The sequence below is a fragment of the Dasypus novemcinctus genome, chromosome 15, assembly GCF_030445035.2.
Source record: "Dasypus novemcinctus isolate mDasNov1 chromosome 15, mDasNov1.1.hap2, whole genome shotgun sequence".
Taxonomy (NCBI): domain Eukaryota; kingdom Metazoa; phylum Chordata; class Mammalia; order Cingulata; family Dasypodidae; genus Dasypus; species Dasypus novemcinctus.
This window is the reverse complement of record NC_080687.1, coordinates 71683140-71705998: the sequence shown is the minus strand read 5'-3', so window position 1 is coordinate 71705998 and position 22859 is coordinate 71683140. Positions and strand designations below refer to the sequence as shown.

Genomic DNA, 22859 nt, shown 5'->3' with positions numbered 1-22859 from the left:
ACTAATAGAATTGGATTTTCCTAAAGTATTTAAAAGATGAAAGAGCAGAGTGCAGTAAGTAGTGATAAATGCAAGCAAACTGAAGAATTAAAAAATGAATGGGGTAAGCATTCCTAGACAGCTATCCAGGTATCAGACCATTCTATGGGTTCCTGTACCTGCAGAGTTCTGGAAAGAATGTGGGCAGTTCTGTTATTGCAAAGCCCAGTTTTAATTTAGCTCTCTACTACAAATACAACTTGTAATTTGACAATTTGGGGTATATTTAAGGGCTATTTAAGCTAATTTTTTTTTTCTACTTGATAAGTTGATCTATTTATAGCATCCAAATAAATTTAAAAAAGTGCAAATGATTATCAAATTTGTGATTCAGTCATTTTAATCCCAAACTCGTTTTTCCCTCAGCAATAGATTGACAGTACTGATTTTTCAGATTATTTCTTCAGCTTAAATCTATTTTGTCTTTGAATGAATAGGATGCCTGTAAATCAATGAGTAATATTTGATTTAATTAGCCTTTGTAAGACTCTTGCTGATAATAAATGGTACCATCAGTAAAAATTACAACTGTTTGACTTTTCTTCATTATGTTTACACAGCACCACAAAACTTTGTATAATTCTCCACTATTCACAAAAGTTGAAATATTAAACTCATCTTAATGCATTTACTGGGGAAAAAAATGGAATCAAATAAACCTAATTAGAGTAATACTAATGTTAAAAATGACAAAACCTAATTAGAGTAATACTAATGTTAAAAAAGACAGTAGCTATGTGTCTATTTTAGGTTGATAGTGTTCCAATCAAACTATGAACATCATTAATCTGCTTGAGATTTTACTTTACTCCTGTTTTATGATTTCTGATGTAGGAGGAAAAAGTTAATTTTCTAGTTCAAAAGGAGAAAATTAATCAGGCAGAGCCCTCAAAGATAAAAGCATGCTCTGTTATCAACACAAAGGCAGGAGAGTGATAATGTAGATCATACAAAAAAATGGGAATATTGCAAATTGTTCATTGTAGGGAGAGACTGAAGCATGTGATTTATTTTGTAATTGTTTTTCTTGAGCCAATATTAACATTGATTTTCACTGTTTGAACATACATCAACTGATGATAGGAAGGAATAGGCCAGACAGATGTTGGGTGGCAAGAGGAAACCTGCCAAGGATTGATCTTTCCCCAAGTAATTAGCAAAAGCTGTAGCTGAAATTTTAATAAAAGAAATGAAAAAGTAGATGACTCCCATCATCTAAATTTCAGAGAAGAACAAAGGATTCTAAAGATACTAAGTGAAATTTTAGCAAAGTATCAATGGTATTGAAAAGGTCATTATTGTAGCCAAAAATAGAAATTAAATATGTATCAAAATTTTGGAAATGGAAAAATCTATGTAGTTATTTTAATAACCACTACTCATTTGTTTTCTTTGGTAAAGCAATGCATAGTCACTTATAAAATTCATAAAAAGCATGGAGTTAAAACTATATAAAAGCATTAGTTTAACTGCCACTGTGAGTAATGGTAAGATTGCGACATCTCTAATTTCATGTAGAAATTGATTAATACAGACTAGGATAACACTCATGCAATTTCTATACCAACCTTTATTTAAATGTGACTTCTTGCTAACCTTAACCTATCCTGTTGCTTGGTTTGAAATTAGTTTATCAAACTGTCCATGTTTTCATATTATTAAAAAGTGAATTGCATATAGTTTATTGGTCATATCAACCCATGATATGACCAATAAAGTAACTTGTGATTTCCCAAAAGTGATATTTATATTTTAATCAATATATTTAACTGACAAGTGCTATTACTCATTTTATTCCTTAAGTCTGCATATTTTAGCAGGTTTTAATTTTGTAGTTCAAGTTAATTACTTGGTGGTAGTTGCCCAAACATCCACAGAACAGTTGGAAAGATACTTCTAGTGTTAGGCTCCAGCTTGACGGTTTATCAAAGAATCCTAATTGCAATTAAAGTAGTACATTTTCTGACAGAAAAGATTTTTACTTTTAAAATATATTTGCACAAGAATGTACAGGTGAAGCATTATATGCATAATTTTTCCAAAAAAATTTTTTCACTTGAATGTGATGTTGAAGTTTTGGAATGACCTGCTCATATAAACATTCAGCCATATGTAAGTTAACATTTTGGAGATGGGTAAGTAGATAAAAATAACAAAGTCTGTCTTGCCTGAAATATAAAACCCAATTATGACAGTTTCTTCAATGACTGAAGAAAACAAATTTAAGTTTATGAATGTTTCTCAATATAAGTGAAAATTATGTGCAATAAAGGTCTCTATTCTAAACTTCTGTGTCACTTCATCAATTCCTTAAAATATTGTGATAAATATTCATAAGAAAATGGACTTGCCAAAATCACAACCATCTGGAGGTAAAAGCCAATTAAACCAAACATTTGTTCCAGCCAGGGTTTAATGTCTATGTTCCATGCCTATGTTAAGCTTATGTCTTTTGAAAACTGAAAGATTTTTTTTTTTTTTTGCAGAATATCATGCCTCAAAATACCTCTTTCAAGATGGGTCCTTACACAAGTGGAACTCAATTTTTAAAGAAAACTGTCCTTTATAACTTGTGTTATAACTCAATATTACCAATGTATGCCATGTTTTAAAGTGATTTTTAATATAGAAAACATACTAATCTCATAGCTATAAAATGAAGTTTTACTTGCAACTATATTTTATTAACACCTTTGCCTGTAAAAGGAGTGTGATTTTAAGAATAAAAAAGTGCATTTCCCTCTAAATTAACCACAGGATAAATTTAAAACCCGGCATTCTTATAATTAGAGTAATCGATCACAGAATTTTATTACCCCGCTCAAAGATCAAGCCTCCAACACTAGTTCAAAAGGAAGACTTTTTTATATATATCCGGGAATTTATGACATCAATTTAAAACCAAGAGACTATTACTATTTTTCTAAAATAAGGGAATTCCAAGAAAAATATATTGTGATTAAAGTCCACTGTAATTTTTAAAGCAAAGACAATGTCATTCTTTTTTTTTAAACAGTCCCATTTTCTAACACTGTTCCTGGCTCACAGCAGTTACTTAATAAATGTCTGTTGAATAACAGACTGTATGCAAAATGAAAACAAATCTAATTCATGCATATAATAATTAAACATCCCACAGGTCTTTGGCAGCAGAAACATTTCATGGTTGTTTACCAGTGGGTAAAAAAGAATGAACATTTAAAACTATAGGATTTAAATCTTGATTAAGTTTTAGTTATTATTCATTAAAATATATATAATATAGTTCACTATGCTAGTGTTCAGATAGATAGTTGTCAGGCTTACATTAAAATGAGGTAAGTGATCAGCAGGCAGGAAGAAGTCCATCCCATTACTAAATGAAAGCATGAAGGGAACTCTGCTCACACAAGGAAAGGTATGAGGAGTGCAGCTCAGAAAATATAGTTCCCTTCATAGAGTATGGATATGGCCATTATCTGAATTGGAATTTACATAGATTTCCTTGGAAGAATAATTAGCCCTCCATTAAAATACTTATTGAAGATACTGATATGGACAACCTAAAATGATGTCCATTTTCATTTACATTTATCTATAAAGTATGTAAGAATACGTATTTGATTCCATGAGAATGCTAAATATTTGAAAGAAAACACTGACTACAAATCCTAAGGCTTGAATCTTTTTCCACCTTCATTTTCACTGATATCCCAAAGTTTGACTAAGAAGGAGACTCGCACTTATGGGACATCTATTACATGTCAGGCTTTACTTCTTATAAAAACTCCATGACTTCTAATACCCAACATCATACTCATACTATGTGCCTGCCTTGCTCAGTATCACAGTGCTGTTACATGGAGAACACATTTTAGCATAAAGCAAGCAATAGACTAAAGGAAATCATGCCACACTGTCCTGCTTTATCTGTTTGATTAAAATTTCCTAAGCACAACTATAAGTTTTTTGCTGTCATTTTTTTCAAGACTTTTCTTCCTAATGGCACCAAGCCAAAAGGCCAATCCAAAACAATCTAATTGCACTGAGAGGATGGTTAAAGTCAATAAGAAGTACCATCTTGCTTCAGAGGTAATCACCGGACATTGTAAATCCTCACAGGGCCTACTTGATGGAATAGAGGAGAGTATGGGCCATGATGTGAACCAATGTATATGAGGTGCAGAGGTGCCCAAAGATGTACTTACCAAATCCAATGGATATGTCATGATGATGGGAACGAGTGTTGTTGGGGGGGGGGAGAGGGGGGGTGGGGGGGTGGGGTTGAATGGGACTTCACATATATATTTTTAATGTAATATTATTACAAAGTCAATAAAAAATAAAAAAATTAAAAAAAAAAAATAAGAAGTACCATCTAAGTGACAATGAGGCCATTTGGAAGTAGACTGTATCCACTTTTTATTTAGTTCGTAAGGTTGATTGAATAAGAATAAAATCCCCACTACATTCTGCTGCAAATTTGAATCAGTACCTTTAGGTTGTTAGCATAAGGCAATGATTTTTGCTCCATGATAATAAGAAAAACTATTTCTTTTACTACCATATTGTGCTACATTTCTATTTGTTAGGTCTCATTTATGTTATTATGTCACCCACATATTACTTGTACACCTTGTACATTAAGGTATTACAATCTTATTTGTAAATTAGCATATATTTTCTTTTTTATAACCTTATTTCAAATGCAAAAATATAAAATAACAGAAAAAGACAGCTCAACAAGTTATGGAAATATTATTCCTAAAAAGTTTTGTCCAGGCACTTTTATAAGAAATACTAGTAAAATAGTAAAAACTGAGTTATTTTGGTTCTGGTAGCAATGCAATGACTCTCAGAAATATGATCAATATATACTCCAAAGCATTTTAACTAGTTTGATTGCACCATGGATGTTATTACTTCAACAATATGCTTTCCAGTCTATGGAATAAGTGGAAACAAGAACCAGCAGGTTTCAAATGGTTCCAACTGTGTTAAGTACTGACTATGAAACAGATTCATTCTCTTATTTGTTGTTTCATAATAGGATTGATATTAAGGTGAAAAATCTCCAGAAGGGTGGAGTTACTTTGAGTAATGGGGAGGGGGGGGAGTAAATTAATAACAAATAATAACAAATGCTAATTTTAAAACATGGCATGCAAATGTAAGTGGTAAAATACTCAAAATGAAACATGACGCAATTATACGATGAAATAATAGAGATCAAAATGAAATATAGCAGCATATCTGTGTTATTCTATGCTATTACAAACGTCAATTTTTCAGAACTCCGAAATAACCATGCAAAAAAGTGATTTAAAACAAAAGCAGACAAGCAGGAATGATTACTTATTAAAAAGACACAATAAAACTTAGATTCATGGAAACCACTAAAAGCAAACTAAGAAAGCATACATTAAATGAAGCAGGATGCTTCTGTCAGTATCAAGTGGTATATCCTTGGACGAGAGAAGTGGAACACAGGTAATTCTTTTTTGAGTGCCTGCCTTCCATGGGCCAGATACAAGGACTGCTTGTTTATGGATTAAGCATGGTTATATCAATTACACAGTCAAAGAAACCAAGGACCAATATATTTAAATGGTAAAACCAAAGTCACACGGCTTTTAAGGAGATCAAGTCAATTTTTTACTTCAAATAGGGAACTACTTCTTGTTGTCTAAGTCTTCTCAGCTGGAAAAAGAATTAAATAGGCCAAATACTCTCAAAGGTCCATTCGAATCTTGAGAATGTGAAACTATTTTATGAGTTCTATTAGACAGCAAATTTATCTCTCTAAAATTAATACAGTTGCTAGACACTGCCTTAGTCACTCTCAATTAAATTATTTTGATTCTATTTTTAGAATTTGATTCTAGGGTGTTGTCTGCACAGCTCAATCTTTTAAAGACAGTTTAATGTGATGCCTTTTTCTTGTCCAAATATTTCTCTCTATCAAGCAGGAATGAAAATATATCTATTGACCATTATGTTTAGAGGTTACCACTCAATAATCTAACTATGGAAAGATTTTTTTAAAAATTTGGATGAGGACATTTCAAAGAGAAGGAATTTAATCCTTTCTATTTGGCATTTCCTTGCCCACCCCTTTACTTCCCACTGTATACTAGAATGAAAAGAAGAGGTTACAATAGACATACTATGTAAGAAATGAGGCAGAAAATGGAAACTATGGACACCTCTAAGTGATGGAAATGTGTATTTATGTACACCAGAATCAGTAGTTTGCTAAAGCTCTGCTTCTTTCCCTGATCTCCATGCAGAAATCATCAGTCACAGCACTGGTAATGATATAAAGGGTTAATTGTATTTCATCATGAAGGAAAAAAAAAAAGGTGAAAAGCTGAGTCAGGAAGTAAGACTGCATGCATTTGCTTTTCTATAGGACTATGTTGGGTTAGCATGGGTCTGTACTGGACCTCCAGAGATACGAATCACTAAAATAATGGAGAGCTTGGAGAGCACGGGGACTCCTCAGTTATAAACAATTCTTAGACCCAATTAAGGGCTTTATCATCAGGCCCCAACGGTTGTAGAGGAAAATATGGATTGCAGCTGAGGCTAGACATTAGCACTTTCTTTATATTAGGGATTCTTAACAAGGGGTCCATGAGCTTGAATTGAAATTTAAAAAAACACTGTTGTGAGAATGTGTTGGTGTGGGTGAGACATATTTATTAAATAATATACAGTATAATGGGGACTTTCTAAGGGGTCCATGGTTTTCACTGACTGGCAAAGGGGTCCATGGAACAAAAAAGCTTAAGAATCCCTGCTCTATATGCATTTTATTCACTTTGGCCTCTATCACCACAAGGGATTCCATTGAGCTTTTGTGTACCACATGCCGATCACATTTTAGTGTCATCCAATGATCTAGTGTTAGTTTACTGGGAGATAACTCATAAAGAAAAACCTTAGTGCACTGAATTGCCTTTGGATATATATATATATATATTTTAAGAAACAGGTTGCAATCCTCTTCAACAAAAATGATGCCACTAATGAAAACAGAAGTTCAGACTTAAATATGGCTTAAAAATGGTATTTTACAAGTGAAAATATAAGGAAGAAATCCCAGGATAAAGCCAGGTTTCCAGACTGGCTTTGCCATGTGACTTGAAAACAAACATTCAAAATTTCTACATATATTGAATAAGAATGATAATATCTTCTTTACATGGTTGTAAAAGAGATTAAATGCATTGGAAACTGCTGTATATCTCTATTAGGTATAATTTCTGTATCAGCTGATCTCTTGAATTAGCTTAACATTTACTCCGTGCCTGCTACAGTTCATTCTTCTAAGCATTGATGTTCACTCTTGGAAATGAAAAGTGGTTAAGACATGATCTCTGACTTTGAGGAGCTCTCTTATATCTTCCTTAGTTATTTTGCTTTAAGTTATGATATACCAGTTATTTAGCTTGACTGGGTTGCCATTTGAGACTGAAAGAACACCAGGAAAGAGGACTATGCTTTGAACAACCCTAAATATATACTAGGGTTGACAATGCATCAGCTGGAGAGGATGCATAGCCCCTGCCAATAACAGATGGTCCTGCAGGAATAGTTTAAACCCTGAGGAGTGTTGCTCCCAGGATCATCCAGAAGTCAACAACCCTTAGATAAAGCAGAATTTAATTGTCTAAAACAGAGAGTTGAAGTGTCAAAATGATTTTGCTTAATTATTACCATGTTTAAAAATCAATGAATTCAACATATTTTGCTGCCACTGTTTGGCAGAAGATCTTGTTGTCAAGACCAAGAATGAAAATGAGTCCACGTCAAACTGAAATATCCTAGAGATTTTGCCTGATTTTACTAGCACTTAATGCAATTTTGATACTCATTTCAATTTTGCAACAAAAAAATGACAGCTTATTTTCATAAAAATACTAACATCTCTTTTATGTTGGAAATTTGAATGACTTGGAAATGCATTGAAACATTATTAGTTTATATTGCCACAAACCCAATATTATTCTTAACTTTGAAGATAGCATCAGAAAGAAAAACTCAATTTTAAAAATTGTAAAGGAAAAATATGTCATGTGGAACCTAAGTCAGATTAAATGGAATTTGCTATTTCTAGGAAGAAAGTGTACTTTTATGGATGTTTAGTTCATAGTTTATAGATGTTCCTCAATCAAAATATTTTGTTGTTTTGTTGTTATTGTTTTAAGGGAAGGTGTGAAGAAATAATGTGCCATTTAAAAACCTTCCCAGAAACTAAGAAATCAGATGCTTATTACATAATATAAATGAATATAGTCTACCCACTGAATGACAAGAAATGGAACAAAAAGAAAGTTGCCAATCCAGATGTGTTCACAGCTGACCAAGAGGGAAAAATATTGTGACTCTAGGCTTCTGAAGTGAGAATCAGTTCAATGACATGAATGTATGACACAGGAGGGCATCAACTCACAACTCAGCTCTCACTCCATTTTGTCTGCATTTGTCTCTTGTACTTTCTACAAAAAGGTTCCTGCAGAATCCTATGTTGCCATGTATTTGAAAGTCCTCAGCATGCAGCTGCTATCACACAGAGGCACAGATTGGCTGCATCCTTCGAATCCAAAAAGCACGAGTAGTTTTTTTCTCAAGAAAAGATCTACTAGAGTTCTATTGTAGAGCAGAAGACATTTTCTTTCTATAAACTATATAGCTTCCTTTTATAAATGTCTTTGCATTCTTCTCCTTATTGAACTTTGTTTAATGAGAAAGAACCTCATTCACTGAATTGTGGTTGTTACTGTTTTATACCAAAAAATGCGTTGTTTTCAAAATCAATCATCTATCATGATACTCAGCAAGCCACTGTACCTCCTGTGGACCCCACATGAATTAAATACTTTTTCTCATAGGCAAAAATATAGGATTTGTAAAATCATTAAAAAATATGCATGGCTATTTTCAGATTCATAGCTATCAGGGGTAATGAAAGACATTAAGCATTAAAGAACGGTGAGGCATTTTACTGAACAGTGTCATGAAAATAAACATATTGAAACCCATGTATGTTTGGAATGAACTGCTGTGATACTGATGCATGCTATTTACAAATGGAGCAAAGATGAATTCTAGAACATAGTTTAAGAAAAGATTCAATAGGAATTCCTATGAGGATACCGGCACTCACTTAGGACTCAATTCTTTCCCTTATAATAATGCTATAATGTTATAGATAGATATCTATGGTTTCCAGTTGATAAGTGTTTAAAAAAGAGTCTGCATGTACAAGAGAGGCAAAGGCCAGATCATGGCATCAGAAGTACCTCAGGTCAGTACAAGCAGGCCTGCACTGTCTATTTTCAATAACCAGAACCATCAAACTGCAAATCTGTCCATCCTAACACATGCATTTGAGTATTTTATATTTTCACACATAACCAATGTTTCTGCATTGGAAAAAAATAGGCAAGACTAATTCCCTAGGCTATAAATCACTCTAATGTGGAGGGAAGCGTGTTAGCTAGTTGTATTACAAAGCCTTTACTTCATATTTAATAGGCACCTGCAATACCAGCATTATACAAAGCTCTCTACATTTCAAATCTTAAAACCCCACTTAATTTTCAGCACTGAGTTCCTGCAATCTAAGAGCTTATGAAGGGTTCACTGTGTTCATACAAATCTATGCAAAATGTGCCAGAACTTCCTTGTCTGTGATGGCATTCATTTAGAGGTGAATCCCAAATTTCTATCACTGGCACGCTTATTTCCGGCTAAAATAAATATTCTCAGAATGAAAGCTGGAGATTAGGAGGACAAAAAAGGAGGCAAAGTAACTAGCACTGGGAGAGATATATGCAAATATCAGCTGAATGACAATTCTTCATACCATTTACAATTGAAGCTTAAAGACCCAAATACTCTGCAATCCATTAGTTTCTCAATACCCTGAAAGGGATTAGAGTATTTCTTAATCAACTGCTAACAGATGGAAAAAGGCCAGAGACTGGATATTAACAAAGCAGTGTAATCATAATACTAAAATGTAAAGATGGTCAGATAGAAAGACATACTCTGAAGGAATGTTAAAATATATTATACGAGAATGATAAAATAGAGCAACTCCATCTTTCCTGCAGCCCCCATAATTAAAAATCTATATAAATTAATGAGTGGTGAAGCTGTAGTACACTCCTTTCAAGAAGGAAAAAGTTAATTTGATATATTTTCTCAACAAATTTTGGAATAATTAGCGTAAAATGACTAGAAAGAATCAATCAAATATGCCACAAAAATCTTGCCAGTGCTTATATCTCCACCACTTTTAGCTGGACAGGTGGTCCCAAGTCCATCATTTAAAATATGATATGTGATTATAGAACTGAAATCTATCAAGCTGTTAAACAGTGAGGGAAAATATTTTTACATGTCATTTAAATAATGGATAAGTACATAAAAACAGAGCCAAACAAATGACTTTAAGTTCTGAATGCTTTAAAGACCAGTGTTAGGACTCGTACAATTTTATGGATTTGGCTACTTTCTTGAAATACTGGCCATAGGAGATAAACCTAATGTCTATAGGAAACAATTATGAGAGAGATTAAACATGGGTTGTTTTCTTAGTTTATTCTTGTCATTATTCTTTACAGTTAAGGAAGGACACATTAACTTACTTAGGAATTAAAAATTTTAATGAATCTTGGCTCAGGGCAAAAAATATAAATCAAAACCAAAATGTCAGTCATGGTAATATATATTTCTTATTCTATGTTTCTGATGACTGACAGCCCAATGGGTTTGTACTAAACAAAGGCAAAAAACATGTGTTCCTTTCAAAATGAAGTGTTTGACAGATTTAACAGCTTTCTGAAATAACAACTGATGAAATCTTAAACAGTAGAGTATATCTCCTATGCACATGAGAGATCATATTTCTATGTTTGGATTTACTTCTATAATCTGATGAAGATTTGAGGGTGTTGACTGTTAAAAAGACCATAACATATTAGCACTACTATGAATTGAACGTCAGACTCCAATGTCACCAGGTTTTGAAAACGTTAGAGTAAGCCTCTGCCTAAGTTGTGTTCCCAAATTCTCACTATTACTTGGCCTGTGATTAGATTAGTTAGTATCTTTACAAATCTGGTATGAATTTTAGGGCTCTGATACGTAATACATTCTGGAAAGAGAATATTAAATGTAAAATAGTGTGACAATAAAAGCAAAACAAAAAATCCAAATCCAATTATTCTTACCTTTTAACTAAGTTAAATATATAATATTTGATTTATTAATATTAGTAAGAATGATTAAATTTATGGTCTGATCAATGAGCCTCCCTAAGAGACTAAATTCAAAGACAGCTTAGCCCAAGCATCTTAAGTGAAAGTATTAAAACAACTCACTGATCTTATTATTTTTTAATTTTTTAAAACTATATACAAAAGCTAAGAGTTCAGTCTTGACAAAGTCAAGCAGAAAGTCCTCAGGAACAGCAAAATCACTATACTTAATGGATTTCAGCATTGGGGGGATTCTGTACTTCCATCCAAAAAATTCAAAGCAAGAAATCTAAATAGCATAGTAATAACTGTGGAAACAGAGCTTATGAGAAAATAAAATTTACAGATGTCACTTTAATTAGACAATGAAAAAAATCATTAGGATGCCATTCTAATATTTTAAGTGTAATTTACAGATATTTCAGGTATAGCAATAAGAAAATGAAACTTCAAGAGTCAAAATTCTCAACTGATTATGGGGAAATCTGATTTTAGATTTGAGGTTTTGCATAAAATCTAAATTTCTTTGTTTTACTCTTTCAAATATATTTTAATTTGTGTTTAAGAGAAGATAAAGTATAGCTTAAAATTCTTTAATTCACAGGACTACACATACACATGCCATATTATTTTAAGTGAAATATGTGCAAGTTTTAATGATGCCAAAGTTTGTTCTGTAACACCATGTAGGTTACTCATCTGAAACTTGGGGGGCCATCAATTTGCCTTGTTTCTATATATAGAATTAACTGCAACATTTTAAAAATAAGAGAGAAGAATATTTTAACTACAGAAATTCTTTCCTCTATGCCAATGAATGTTCAAGTATCAGCAGACATTCGACATCTGTGTTTAATACAGTGGCAACTTTGCACTTTTATTCTCCTTTAAGTTATTAGCAATGAATGCTGTATCCTGAATTTTATAGCCTAGATGTTTAACACTGAAAAAAAAAATCATCAAATATTTGTCCCAGAAATCTGAGAGGCTAGGTAGCCAGTATGAATGGATGATTACTCATTTCAAATTACTAAATCAGTATCCAAGGGGTTCTGAGTATAATCTACCTCATAAATTTGAAAACTGAGCTCATGACTGTAGAGCACTTAAGCCAAAAGGAAGAAGTAGAAATAAAAACCATAACGATAACATTTTAAAAATAATTTGCAGTTTGGGGAGCAATTTTTCTTCATATGTCACCCATCTTCAACCACCATAATCTATATACTCCAAAACTTAGTACCTTAAAATGTCTACATTTTTTGTTAGATGCAGATTAGTTGGTATTAGCTTCCTTCCCTTTTACTGGAATTTTCTTTTCATGGTTCTAAAAACCAGTTCTATGACTATCTTGTGCATTTTGCTGGTCGAAACAGCATTTCAGTAGGGCTTTGGTGGAACTATTCAAAAATGAAAAGATAATCATAAATGTAATATAGTATTGCTAAATTGTTTTGCATAGAAGCAAGTCCTTTTATACTCTAAATCTACATGTATACATTCTGGGAATAACATGCACACTGTACACATTCAGTGTATAATTTCTTCAATTTATACACGAATTTATATATGCACAAATACTACCCTGGATACAGAAAGTAAAAGTCAGGATGTTTAAATTTTAAGTCAAATATTTAAATTTTGAAAAGTAAACATGACAGCTTACCCAGAACCAAACTTTAGTGCAACTATTACAGATTGTTTTATTACTTAAAGAAGTTGTCAAATGTAAATAAGTCACTTTTTTTTTCTTTAATGTTTCCATTTATACTCAAAAAAGCACACCAAGGCCAGGAAAATTAATTCCCCAAATGCTGTCAACCAGGTTGGGAAAAAGCAATAAATAGCTTACTGTAAAGCCTCCAGCTATAATAAAAAGGCTGTCAGTAAGTGGACTAAGAGTTGCACTGTGCAAAAACAGGTCCTCTGGAAATGATAACCTGAAAGGAAAGGAGCTGATATTTCCTGTTCTAACATGCTAAGAAGGTGGTTCTCAAACTGTGTGCCTGGGCTAACAGTATTAGTACTACCTGGGAACCTGTTAGCAATGTAAATTTTCAGGCTACTTCAGTGATACCAAATCAGAAACTCTAGGGGTGGGCCCAACAATAGGTGCTTTAACAAGCCCTCCAGGTGTTTCTTAGGCATGCTAAAATTTGAGACCTAGTATCATATGTTTAAAACCATTGCAATTAAGGATATTTTTTCCTTTTAGAGAAAATACACCTATAAGCCCTACTGGAATTGATTATGTTATCCTTAACTCTATTAACAGTAACTTTGCTTTTACTAAAGCATATCAAGACATGATCTTTTTCTAAAAAGTAGAAATTTCACTCAATCTGTGAAAGCTAAGGATACTTCTAAAAGTTAATAAAAAGTAATTTGAAGAAAATTCAGTAACAGAGTTGTTATATTTAAGAAAAATAAAAGCTTAGTAAAATAGAGTGAATGAAAAATATGATTTACAATTGTTTTGAACATTCTTTGCAGGATGACACAAGGGGAAACAGCAGAGGGAAACAGAAGTCAGACTAAATAGGAGCCAATATGTCATAAACTAACCCCTGGTGTAAAAGTCAGACACTGTGTTTTCCTTGTAGAGATAATATAATTTAACAATATTTAAATTTGGTAACCTTTTACACAAGAGTTTTGCATTATCTCCATCTGTCAATTAGTACCGTAAAGTGAAAAGGTATTCTTGTTCACAGTAATCGATGCCTCCTAACTAAAACTCAGATTATATGTTAGCCTATGAAATTTTTTGAAAGCTTTTGTAGTAATAAAACCTGTTATTTTGAAATTTGTGTAGCTGCAAGAACACACCAGTTAAAGAGAAAGAGCTAAAATCCAGAGTTTTTACTTTTAAATTAACTAGAACATCTTCAGTTAAGAATCATAAAGTTCTGTGAAAACAAAAAAATGGTAGTGTGTGATTTATGTCCTGTCATAGAAAATATGTCCATTTCCACTAAAAGTGTACATATTACTACCAACACCTCTCTCCTTACTTCCAATATGCCTTTTCTCCAACAGTGCATTTCTTTCTTTCTAAGCATGAACACTTATAAAAAGCATAAGCAAAGCCAATTTAATAGTTCTTTATCATAATAGTGTATTATAGCTAATTTTGAACATCCAAATGCCTACAAGAACAGAAAAATGACACAATGGTCTCACGAAATGTTTAAAATAAACTTTCCTTCCAGTTATGGATTACTCAGCATCCTATTTGAAAGATTACATCATACAACATTCTTATGACTGACTAAACCTCAATAAAAGATCTTTTCCATACTTTGCTGAAATGCACTTACCATTTACATCACTAAATATATATATATATTTTATATAGTTCTAAATTTCTGGGGAAAATTGGAAAATTTAGGTGTGTACTTCAATGCTAATACCACACTTATGTGAAAGGAAAGGATCTTGTGGGCATAATATCGTGCTTCTTTGGAAAAAAGATTTCTGTTTTTATATGGAATATTTTAAATCGCATTAACTATGTTCAAGATATTATACAAATTATAGAATAACATGAGGATATTATGAGTGACCTTTACATTTCAAGTAAATAAGAAAACAATTTTCTTTTTGTTCATTAAAATAGCAAGTTCTTAAACACATTTAGTTTCATAAATTACTTTTCTTACAACAATGGACTATTTAACAATTTCTTAGAAATCTTGACTAAACTATTTCTAAGTTTTAAGACAGCAACCTCTTTTGAAAAACTGATAAAGTTATTATGAAAATAATTTGTCCCAACTTCAATGTATACGTAATAACCTCATATTCTCCTCTAGATCTTCCATACTGATTTAAAGTTCTTTCATCCTGTGCACTTTAGATTTAGGAATCCATACTTTCAAAATACTTTAATAATTTAATCATTTACTTAAAAAAAAAAAAAAAGGAGATTTTACTTGTCCAGTCACAGGAATTATTCTTAATGTTCTGAGACTACTATGTGATTCATTAGCAATTTAATAATAAATATCCTATTAACCCAAAGTCTTAAAAGTCGCTCCAGAAGCAGTAAAAAGATACATGGAGAAGGGAACAGGGTTTCAATAAGTTATCTTCTTATATACTGTATCCCAACCCATGCCAATAAAATAAAAAAATAAAATAAAACACCTAATTGTTTAAAGACAATCAAGGGCTGTCAAAACAAACTTGCAAATTATTTTTGCTTTCCCTGATTTCCTGAAGTTTATATATTCCTTACTTTTAACAAATTCAAATGGATTCTCACCATAAGGTGGACTCAATACCAAGAGATTGAAAATGGGTTACAAAATCCTAGAGAGTTGGTGTGTGAAAACTAATCACAAAAGAGCAAGCAAAGGAACTTAAATACTAGTTGCTCCAGAGCAACTATCATTAAATAAAAGGTATCTTTGGCTGTAGTACCAGCTTGATCCTTCCCTCCCCCCCTACTGCTACTGCTGGATTGGCATCTGGCCAGCACAAGGGACATGATACCGTAGTGCCATCTACAGGCTATTATTGACATTCAAATTCTGTGGCAACAGACAAGCACCAGTGAAATAAATTAGACAGCGCTGCATTTAAATCTTTATTAACAAGGAATTATTAGACCTAAGAAAAACTAATTCTGGATTTGGTTGAAATATGAGTTTCTCAGCCTCTTAATCCCTCTTCATATGGCATATTTCACAGTTTAGAATGAGTTATGACAGATCACTTATGCATTACTAAGATGAGAGAATATTTACAATGGATTCATTCTTTTCTGTATAAATCAGTTCTATCGGGAGAGAAAGCATTCCTTTTTTTTTTTTTTCAAAGAGTACTTTGGCCATTGTGGACAATCTGAAAACTTTTCCATTATATACCCAATTTGCTATATTACAATAAAATAATTTGAAATTAAAGAGAAGACTTTCTATATGGCTTAGTTGTAATCTATCAACAATCATGTGCTTCACAGCTGATGTACATTTAATATACTACTATTGTGTTTAAAGACTAAAAAAAAATTAACCCCTTTAACAACCATAGCTCCAGTATAATTACATTCAGACCTTCAAATGTCATTTAAAACTTGAGATTTGAAGGTGACTTTTTAGATCAAAAAGGTAGTGTGAAAATCTCAAAGCAGTCAATTTGGAAACCCCAGGAGTCGAATTTGGCATATCAGAACAGGTTTTCTTCTTCAGCAAACGTTATCTTGGGACATTTTGGAATATTTTCCTCTTTTCATCTTTTGTCATTTGAAGGAATCTGGGAGGTTAAAATAATTCTCAGAACCTAGAAATTTCAAAGCTGTTCTAAAAATTCTTGACTTATCCCCAGAGGAATAGAAAAGGGGTCAAGTTTTTTTTGTTGTTGCTGTTTTTTTCCCTCCTTATAATTAAGCTAAAATTAGACCAAAACAATAGCCGCACTGGCACGTTAATACTGGTTGACTGGGCACTTGTATGCAGTACTTATAGACCAGTAAAAGTGCTCGTTTACCTGTCTGGTGTGTAAGGGGCCCTTTGTCTTGAAGCCTCCTTGGGAACTGCACTCTGAGGCACTGAAGTGATCTGAACTAGTGGAAGAGCGTTTGGAAAGGGTGTCACAGCCCCCGACAAAGGTGTTGTCCAAAGGGAGTTCCTGAATCACATGATGTTTTTTCACAGAAACTGGAGTGTCTGGTTTAAGATGGAAAGCAGGCTGTGGAGAGGCAGATTTGTAGTGCTTGGCCAAGTCAGGGCTGTTAGGCTTGAAGGTGGTGGGAGGTGCCGGGCCCCAGTCAAATCTTCCTATACTTTGCTCCTCCAGCTCAGCTGGCAGGCTTATTGTCCCATTGATGGGTTCATGAACTGCGTCATCAGGTTTGGACTCTTCGATGGTCACAAAGTTCAAAAGAGAGCTCTTGGGAGACTTTCTTTTCTTCCTTTTCTTTTTCTTGTTTTGTTTGTTCTCCTGGTTTGGGGACATCCACTCAGCACCTTGCTTGCTTCTCTGAGCCGCTTTGAACCTTGACGCATGGCGACAGCGCACCAGAACAGTGACAAAGATCACGACTATGACTACCATGGCACCCGCGACAATGGCGATCATGATGGTGAGATAGTCCTCATTTTGATAGGGCTGGCTACTGTCCCCTATGTTCCTGTCCAAGGGCGTCTCCATAGTCCTGCGTATCAAGTCATAGATATAGGAGGCATTTCCTGCAGTGTCATTAACATAAAGAAAAACAAGCACAAGTGTGTGCAAAGACTTAGGGTACCCCAGGTCACTTATGTTGACCACCAGACGGTGCAAGCCCACATCTGTAGGTGTCGGTTTTTCTTCCAGAGTAATGTTACCTGTTACTGGATCAATCCGAAACAGACCTTTGTTGTTCCCACTCACAATTGTATACTTCAGCTCGGCGTTCATTCCGGTGTCAATATCCACTGCAAAAACTTCTGCGACCACGGAGCCAGGAATGGCCGAGAGGGGCACCAACTTAAAGGAAGTGTTAGATGGTGGCGAAATGACAACTGGGCTATTGTCATTGACATCCATGACATTGATGGTTACTTTTGCAGTAGAGGAACGAGGTGGTTGTCCTCCATCAGTGGCTTTAACATCAAAAGTGTAGGAGCTCTGCTGCTCTCTATCAAATGAAACATTTGACTTTATGACTCCAGAATAGGGATCCAACACAAAATTCTCATTGTCATTTAGAATGGAAAGAGTCACAGCTTTATTCTCTCCAGCATCTGCATCTGTCACTGTGATCACCCCCACAGTACTATACTTTGGCAGATTCTCAGACACAAAAAATTGAAAATGATTATGAGTAAACTTGGGGCTGTTGTCATTCTCATCCAGAACAGTAACTATCACAGCCGCTTGGCTTTGGAGGGGAGGGGTCCCATTGTCCCTGGCTGTTACTGTAAAAATGAATCGTTCTTGCTCTTCTCTGTCAAAGACTCTGGAGGCTGTCAAAACTCCTGTCTTTCGGTCCAGATCGAAGAAGGAGGCATTCGGTCCAAGCTGATAAACAATGTCTGCATTTTTCCCACTGTCTTCATCTGTGGCACTAATAGTTGTTAAGTATAACCCACGTCGGTTGTTTTCGGAAACTGACAGCTCAATTACAGGCTGGTTGAAAATTGGTGGGTTGTCATTTTCATCCTCAAGCTTAACCCTTACCAGGGCAGTCTGATTCAAACTGGGCTTCCCAGAATCCGAGGCAACAATTTTAAAGCTGAATTCTTTGGTGCCCTCATAGTCCAACAAAGAGGAGGTCTCTAACAAATATTGGTTGTCGTAAACTGCCTTCAAATGAAATGGGACCTCTCTTTCAATGAAACAGATCACCTTGCCATTCACATCTGTGTCCTTATCTGAAACTGTAATTAGGGCAATCTTTGTATTGACAGGATCTTTCTCAGATAAGTACACTGTGCCATTGATGGGACTTATAATGTACCTGAGGTCTATGTTAGGAGGGTTATCATTTACATCAGTGACATTGATGGTAACCGTTGCTCGAGCTGGAGTGGAGCTGCCATCACTAGCCAGCACTGTCACTTTGTGAATGGCTGTCTCCTCTCGATCTAAGGACCTCTGAACTGTAATCAGCCCAGTAGTATTATTTAAAGCAAAGAGTCTTTTGGTTGCAGGGGCAACCTGGGCACCAAAAATGTACCGAATTTCTGCATTACTGCCTATGTCTGCATCAGTGGCATGGAGCTGAATTACAGAGGTGCCTACGGGAGCATTCTCTGGAATGTGCACCTCTACCTGACCCTCTTTAAACACTGGCCTGTTGTCATTTACATCACTTACTGTGACCTGCAGTATGGCCGTGCTGGATTTCTGTGGAGTGCCTCCATCCTCTACTTTGATTTTCATCACATAGGTATCTTTCTGTTCTCTGTCCAAGTTTTGCTGAACAATCAATTGCGGCCACTTCTCTCCCTCCGGAGTTTCCACGATATCTAGTCCAAAAACACTCTGCCCATTTAACAATTCATAATGCTGCACACCATTGAAGCCTGTGTCGGGATCTGTTGCTGATGGAATTGGAAAGCGGCTGTTGATCAAAGTGTTTTCCGGAATGGAGATATTGATGACAGGAGATGGAAACATGGGGGCATTGTCATTGGTATCCTTGACAATTATTTTTATTTTGATCAGCCTGAAAAAATCATTGGGGAGGATCACCACCTCAAGTTCAAAGAAACACTCGTTCTCCTCAGCATACGAGGCTCCAGCACAGAGTTTTTCTCTGTCTATTCTATTGGAGGTTGTGAAGATTTCCCCAGTGCTACTGGATACTTTCACCAAAGGGGCATCCCCAGCTTTAGAAACCAGTCTGTAGACAAGGCTTGCGCTGGTCCCTGTGGCAGCATTGATGTGAGAAATGTTCAGATCCTTTGGTATGTTTCCTATGGGCACATTTTCAGGCAATTCCTCTCTAATAGTGTAAATAAGTTCTTGAGCTATTGCGGAATCCAGCCTTAAACAGGCAATCAGAGCAGCAAACAGGTAAAAATCCCTCAGGTCCATGATAATGTATTTATTTTCTTTTCCTGGATTTTAGGGTTTAAAGGTTTCCACTGAGGAATGCTGCACAAATTGCAAGAGGAAGCGTGTATGGACTGGAGGATGCATTACATCTCATCGCTTATTTGGAGACAGCCACTGTCAACACAATCGTATAGACAATATTATTCTCCAATAAATAAAGACACACAGTCACGAACTATCACAACACATTTTCCACTGCATATTAGTAAACATGGCAGTTTGCTCTGCTACTGTTTGCAAGTTAACTCCATGGGTAAACACTCAATAACCCCTGCTTGTTACATTGGACCACAGAAAAATGAAATCAGCTACTTTTGAATTAAGGGCAACTGCTATATTTACCTGTATTCACCCACACTGTTTGTAGGATACTGTTTAATTCAAAACATGCATTCATGGTCTCCTTTCCCCTCCCCCTTTCTTACCCGCTTCCCGGTTTCTAATCCACCTCCCTCAGTTTTTTAGGTGAAAGTGAAAAAACCCTAAGTATTTAGCTATGGTTCCTGCTAATTGCTTTGTCACATGTCAAATGCGATGTGTTTTTCTTCTGTGCCACTCTGAGTCATCTCTTTCTTCTAAAAAGACTCTTCTTCTTTCCTGCCAGTTCCTCAACTGCCTTCTAATACAACCTCACTGGGAAACAAGCATCCGGACATGCTGCGGCAGCATCAGAAGCAATAGTCACCGGCCACTTCATAGCCTTACTGCCTAAAAGCGTAATACCAAGATTTCAAATTTCTTACCCCGACCTTGTTCTCCTTTCTCCATATTTGCCAAATTATCCTTATTAGAATCGATAAACACATTAAAACTTTTAAAAATGTGTAATAATATAGGATTGCTTATTCTAGAGGTGGAAGAGAGTGTTGAGATGTAAGTGAAACGCAGCTACCATTCCCATGTAACGGCACAATATTTTCTAATATGAAAAAAAGGAAAAAAAATGCAGTTTCTTAGCCTTGATCCCTGGTTATAATATTAGTAACATCTGCCACACATCAACACTGCAACCCAATAACGCAGGTAAAAAGGTTTCTGCTTAGATGCTCCCCTAACTGCAATTTAAATGGGTGCAAGGCTCCAGGCAGCCACCTACTTGAGTAGAACCGGTCAGTTTCCAGCACTAATCTTATCTGCATTAGGCTGCACGGTAGCTGATGCCCGCGATTAGTTCCGGCAGAGTGATGCAGGTAGGTATGCAGATAGAGCCGAGTAGGTGAGCTCTGCCCCAACCGTCCACCCAATTACAAACATCCCTCTTCTACACCGAGGGCATAGCTAAACCCAGAATTTACAATTGTGCATGTGAAACTTTACACTTACGTTAGTTGTCTCAACCTTTCCCCTTTCCCGGTATGCTGCAGTTAGGAAGGATTTGTTCCAACACATAGATAGCCACGCATCTGGTAGCACCAGTTTGGGGAGAAATCAGAAGCAGCAAAACGTTTCCTCCTCGTAAAATGTGCTGCTTCGGGCTGGCAAATTAGCAACTCCAGAGAACAAATTCACAGATCTGTCTTTAGTCATTCTCCGCACATTTCATCTCTGTTACCCACCGGGTCTGGGCTCTTCTGGTATTTAACACACACACAGCATCCAGCTGCACTTCTTCAGCGCAGGGGTATTTCCCACAGCATCCAGCAGACGATTTCCATCCGATATCGATACTGCCGAAGTCTCTAACTTCTGGTAGGAAACGTCAGAGTTGGGGTGATGGGGACTCTCTGGCTGCTCTCCGAGGTGACAGTTGCCCGCAAAATTCCTCATAGGTTATCGCTTTCGTGCTTCAGAGACTCCGAGGTGCTCCTTCCTGCCTTGCACGCTCTCCCTCGCTCCCTTCTCCTCTGCCCCTCTCTCCTTCTCCCTCTCTCTCTGAACTGAATTTCTTGATATAACTCTCAATAAGCCCAGAGGGAGGGCGTGACGGGCGAGGCCCCACCCCCGGCCCCTGATTGGTCCGCATCTTGCGGCGCGGGCGGCCGCAGCCGGGCGCGAGGGAGGGGGCGGGAAACAAGGCGCTGACTGTCTCCCAGCCTCGCCTCCTCCGCGCCCCCTCGGCAGCTGCAAAAACCCGGAGAGCGGATCCTGGCCCCGGGAGAGCCGGGTTTCTGGCGGCGCACTGAGCATGCCCAGCAGGTTCCGGCCCGGGGAGGGTCGCGACTTTCTCCCTAGGCCGGCTGGGACGTGGGTCTCTCAGGCTCGCGCGGGCCTGGCGGCTGCTCGGCGCTCCCTCGAGCGGCGAACTGCCGAGGCCCGGCGGTCTCGCGAGCGCGGGGTTGGCGCGGGAGGCGCAGGGGGCGGCGCGGAAGCCGGCGGGAGTCCCGAGCGCCGCGGCGGGCAGACGAGCGCCGCCGAGGTGGCTCGTCCCGGGCGCCCATTTCGACTTCGCTTTGCTCAGATGGAGGAGCTGGAATGCGGCGATGGGCCAGAGTCGTTCGCGGGTCCCGAGGGCGTCCCGAGAACCTCTGCCTCCCCTCGGAGGCGAGCCGGGACGAGCAGGTCCGCCGAGCGCGTAAGATGGCCCGCGCGCCCCGTGCCGCAGAGGGGCGTGTGCAGGCTGGAGACCCGAGACGCGCGGCGGAGGAGAGCGAAGGGTCGGGGCTGGAGATTTTTGAATCTCAGTCGCGACAGGAAAGAAAATTAGCGTGAGCGCTTGCCAGGTGCAGGCTCAAGGCAGCCGCCGGGAGAAGGGGAAGTGCCCGCCCCTGGGAAGCCCTGGGCAGCCCGGCGGGCTTGGCGGAGTCTGGTCTGCTGGAGCCGGACGAGCCGCGGCGGCGGCGGCCCCTCGTGGCGGCCCCTGCGCTTCTGCCACCGCCGCGCGGGAGCCGGGACGCGCGGCTGCAGCGGAGCCCGCCGCCAGGTCACCCACCTGCACACTGGGCTTTTGAGAAGGCTGGAAGGAGTCCCGTCCAGCTGTGGAGCACCTCCTTTCCCCTTGCACGTTCTGCTGATTCCAGCTTTCCGTGTCTGTCCTCGTGCAGTTCATTTCTGTGACTCCGGCTATATAGTGCATCCTCA

At 37.0% G+C, this 22859-nt stretch overlaps 1 protein-coding gene across 6 annotated transcripts in view; it reads right to left on the bottom strand.

The window, feature by feature from the left end:
- The window catches only part of LOC101424034 (protocadherin-9), a 947185-nt gene extending 924638 nt beyond the window's left edge, over nt 1-22547 (bottom strand). For 5 of the 6 annotated variants that reach the window (XM_058276593.1, XM_058276595.1, XM_058276594.1 and 2 more), the window contains exons 1-2: nt 21165-22086; nt 16785-19955 (exon numbers count right to left, since the gene is read on the bottom strand). In XM_058276593.1, the coding sequence (XP_058132576.1) occupies nt 16785-19820 (3036 nt within the window). In that variant the 5' untranslated portion in view covers nt 19821-19955; nt 21165-22086. Of the gene's footprint in view, nt 1-16784; nt 19956-21164 lie in introns of all 6 variants that reach the window. The other variant, XM_058276596.1, reaches the window with a different exon arrangement.
- Nucleotides 22548-22859: the final 312 nt, after the last annotated feature.